Genomic DNA, 4,414 nt, shown 5'->3' on the forward strand with positions numbered 1-4,414 from the left:
CACGATGAATAATATTTGAACTGAGAAAAGAGGCTTTTTTTTAACTTACGAAATTTCCGCTTTAAATGAAGGACTTCACAGGTTAGTCTTTAGGATCTTCATCATCTTCATCATCTTCATTATAAGGGTTCACGTGCGCAGATGTACAGCATATAGCCTACGCAGCGCCAGTGGGATTGGCAGCGCGTGCACACGCCTCCTCTCCGCGTGCACCAACTTTTTATTCACCTTTTAATGACAGCGTACATTCACCTGTTTCTACCCCAGGGATAACCTTTATTAACAATGCAGGCAGACATTCCAGCTGTAGATATATGGACTAATCAACTTTTGGAGCAGCATCGGTGAAAGCGCGCGCGCTGTGCGTTTATTTTTCTTTTCCCTGGTGCAGCTGGAGCTCGGGATGATGGCGATGGATAATTAATGACTAATTACGCGCTTGTGTTGTTACATGATGATGATAGGACATGCAGGATGCTCCTTTTCTATTTGTGTGCACGAGTGAAGCGTCTTGATCACCTGGTTTATTGTGATTTTCTTTGATTTTCCTAGTGGATCTTGGCAAAATAGACAAAACATGAATTTTTCAAGCATTTATGCCACATTTGGACACCTCCTTCCGACCAACTTTTCTTTCTTAAGGCAGGACCATAATGGGAGTATCATTCATGATACAGTGCCTTTTGCTGCAGACTTTCTTTTTGCAGGACACGAACCTGGCACAATTGTCCTGATGGTCATGTATTTGGTGTCGTTTCTGATAGGATTTGTGGGGAACATTATGGCGCTCTTGGTCCTGACTCGAAGAAGGAACAGACTAGCTGGTGCCTCTACTACCAGAAAGCTGCTGATAAACCTGGCTGTTTGTGATATGATGGTGGTGTTTGTGTGCATGCCTGTGAACTTGGGACACCAGGTGTACAATGCTTGGGTGTTTGGGGACTTTTTGTGTCGTACCGTGCCGTTCGTTCAGGCCGTGTCTGTGTCTGCAAGTGTCTTGAGCCTTGCTGTTATAAGCTTAAACCGATACTACAACGTTCACAGTCCGCTGCGTGCACGATCCTTCTTCACTAGTAGGAAGATTGGTGCGATGATAGTCATGGTCTGGATGGTGTCGTCCAGCCTGTGTGCTCCGTTGGTCTTTACGAACGAGACCAAGATGCTTTCCTTGACAACGGATGGTTCACACGTGATAACGGTATGTGTTGAGGCCTGGTCTAAAGCACGACTACGCCTAGGCTACAACTTTTTACTTTTCTGTGCTCTGTATGGATTTCCAGTTCTTTTCAACCTCATCATATGTTTTCTAACTACCTGGAAATTGTGGAGAACTGATGATCAGTTTAGTGCAGTTGCCATGTCAAGCTCAACTCGGTCAGCTGGATGGCAAAAGACACGCAAGAAAATAGCCAAGATGGTGCTAGCCCTGGTGGTGCTTTTTACCCTCTCCTGGCTTCCTCTCTATGTAGTGGATATCTGGATTGACTTTAACATGCCAGGTCCTCTGGACAAAGAAGTTCCCAGCCACATCGAGCATAGTTGGGTGTTGCAGAGCCGACCTTTCGTGCAGTGGCTTGGCCTCACCAACTCAGCGCTCAACCCGCTTTGCTATTGCTTTGTTGGCGACTTGTACAGGTCTGCAAAAAGATTCAGAAAGAGCTACAGAGAGAAAATGGCGTCTGTTTTTAATACATCTCAGAGACAATCATCCTCTGTGAACTCTGCCCTCAAACTTCAGTCTTGTTCGTCATCCACTAAATACAGCACAGGAAAACAGAGATGGACAGAACGCTACATTTTCAGGAACAGATTAAACAGAAGTAGAAGCATGTCTACCATAAGTGCATGTGAGACTGTATTTGGTTGATAGATATAGACCTGAATACACAAAAACCCTGCAGTGTTCAGTATTGAAATCACTGTTATTTCACTGAACTTTCTTTAATTCTTATTGCAATGTTGTCTTTTCAGAAATACTGTATACAAATGAGCACTGTAACAAACCACAGTTCGAGAAAGAAATCTCTGAACTGGAAGCCATAGTTCAATATTGTAAGTGAGTTTATTTCATTGATATAAAAATAATCATGTATTTTTTCTTTTGCTGGGCATGTTCATTTGTAAGGGAGTCTAGTAAAAGTTTATTGTCATTTCTCTATAACGGTTATATACATCAGGACACAATGTTCCTCAGGAACATGATGCAACACAGTGGCACAGAACACAGGACTTCAGTACACAAACTGCAAATTTATGACAGTATGAGCTGAGTATAGGCAATGCAATAAGACTGTACATATAGAATAACATAAAAGAAAAAGTAAGAAAGAAAAAAAATTTATCAGCTTCATCGTTTTTTGAATTTTACTTGTGCAGCATTATTCAGGTGGTGAAACAGATGTAACTGTGTACCTAAATGGATGTAAATCGCTACTGGCTTAAATATTGTGTCTGTGAAAAGCAGCTTTTTAGTCTTTCTGCAATTATTTTAGCTTGAATAGAACGAATGAAAGGTTGTTTTTAGGAACATTGATCTAAATTCATTTTAGCTATTGTGTTTATCTATGAATGTTAATTAAAATTCATTACGGGACAGAACACAAAATGCATTGTACAAAGCATAATGAATTCTTTAAGTATCTTCCAATTAGGAATTATTCACACAAACATCTGCATATTTGAGGTAGACGTACGCAAGTATTTTAGACTGAAACACTTTCTATAACCAAGGGATATGTGGCTAAAATCATGAAGACCGCTAGATGTATGTCACACAGTGGGTCCACGTTCCATACAGTCTCAACTCCTAACAATATAAAGAATGAAAGAAATCATATTGAATGCCTTTAACTCTTCATTCTGCAGTAGAATGTGCATCACCGAGGATGCTGCCTGCTTCAAAACTGTATTAAGATGAATTGCTATTGATTTTCTATATATTTTCTATATAGCATACTGTTTAGATTCTATCTACTAAAGCGGCTATGGAGTTTTTCTTCTCCACAAAGTGAATTGTTCTTGACTGGCTGTTCCAGATATACATACTAAGCTGTTTAACTTCCTGAGACAGTAATGCTTCACATATGTCAAACCTCCCTGATCTAACATTATTTTATATTAAAAAACATGAACTACAGCATTAATAAACCATAAATAATGTTTAGAAATTCATAACGTATGCATTATTCATGTTGATTAAATGTTAACCCGGTACATCTTCGTTGTCGTTTCAGATATTTATTATTAATAATCAATGATTAATAAATGCAGGAAAAATAATAGAATGTCATATTTAATCAGTATAAACAAATTAATTATTTTATCACCACAAGTCTGATATAAAATTAGTCAGGACACTGTTTTTCATTTTTTTCAGATAACGTTACACAGGATTTTATTGGCTTTTAGATTAGATGAAACGCACTCTGGGCATCTCAGAGAGCAAACAAATGGGTTTGTTGTTACCATTTACTTTAAAGACATTTGTGTGAATAAAACTGTTTTTGTTATTTTTAATATTCCTTGGAAATATTGCCCCTACTAATCTAGGTAAAAGTGCATACTATCATCTGAGCTAATAAACATCACTTTGGAGTATGACATGACAAAGACATTTAATGCTGAACCCAAAAACAGCAGTAAATTAAATTTTTTGCCTTCTGTTTTTTATTCTTTGTTCATGTTAGTTAGATTTACAGCATTTGGCAGACACCCTTATCCAGAGCGACTTACATTATATCATTTTTTTTATACAGCTGAGCAATTGAGGGTTAAGGGCCTTGCTCAGGGGCCCAACAGTGGCAGCTTGGTGGACCTGGGATTGAACTCACAACCTTCCAATTGGTAGCCCAACACCTTAACCACTAGGCTGCCACATGCCCACTAACATGTTAGTTAACGTAATAAAGTGGGTTAACAAACTGAAGCAAATTCGTACGGCAAAAAAAGATGCTATCTTAACTAGAGCAAGAGAATCATAAGGAAAAAATATCCAGTGTCACTTAATGCAGTCATTCATCAGAAAGGATTTTCAACCGAGCTGAAATTTTTTTTTTTATTAATTAAGATTGTGTTACAATGTTGAATTACATCCTTGAGTCCTTTCAAAGCTTTTATGCCAAAATTTTATGTCTTTGGTCATGTATGCCAGTATCCAGCTCATCTCGCTAACTGTTATTGCAGATGCTACAAACCGGGGAACGCATACAAATCAGTTAAACATGTAAAACCTGTACATTCATTTAAGAGTAAATTCTAAAAAGGACACGGGTTTTGTGCACAGAAAAATAGATATGTTTGAAATTCAAATGATTTCTCTTTCAAATGGCTTCGATCACATTAAACAAAGCTTGAATACTGAACTCTACATTCGCTGGTATATATGGAGCAAAACGGTCAGAAAACCTGATGCCAG

The 4,414-nt window shown here is 38.3% G+C and overlaps 1 protein-coding gene across 1 annotated transcript; it reads left to right on the forward strand.

Annotated features, from left to right (window-relative positions):
* The first annotated feature begins 577 nt into the window (after positions 1-577).
* LOC132857906 (gastrin/cholecystokinin type B receptor) lies at positions 578-1,867 on the forward strand. Its single transcript, XM_060888028.1, has one exon. The coding sequence runs from the start codon at positions 578-580 to the stop codon at positions 1,865-1,867; it is 1,290 nt and encodes a 429-aa protein (XP_060744011.1).
* The last annotated feature ends 2,547 nt before the right edge of the window (positions 1,868-4,414 follow it).

This window comes from Tachysurus vachellii, chromosome 2, assembly GCF_030014155.1.
Source record: "Tachysurus vachellii isolate PV-2020 chromosome 2, HZAU_Pvac_v1, whole genome shotgun sequence".
Lineage (NCBI taxonomy): Eukaryota > Metazoa > Chordata > Actinopteri > Siluriformes > Bagridae > Tachysurus > Tachysurus vachellii.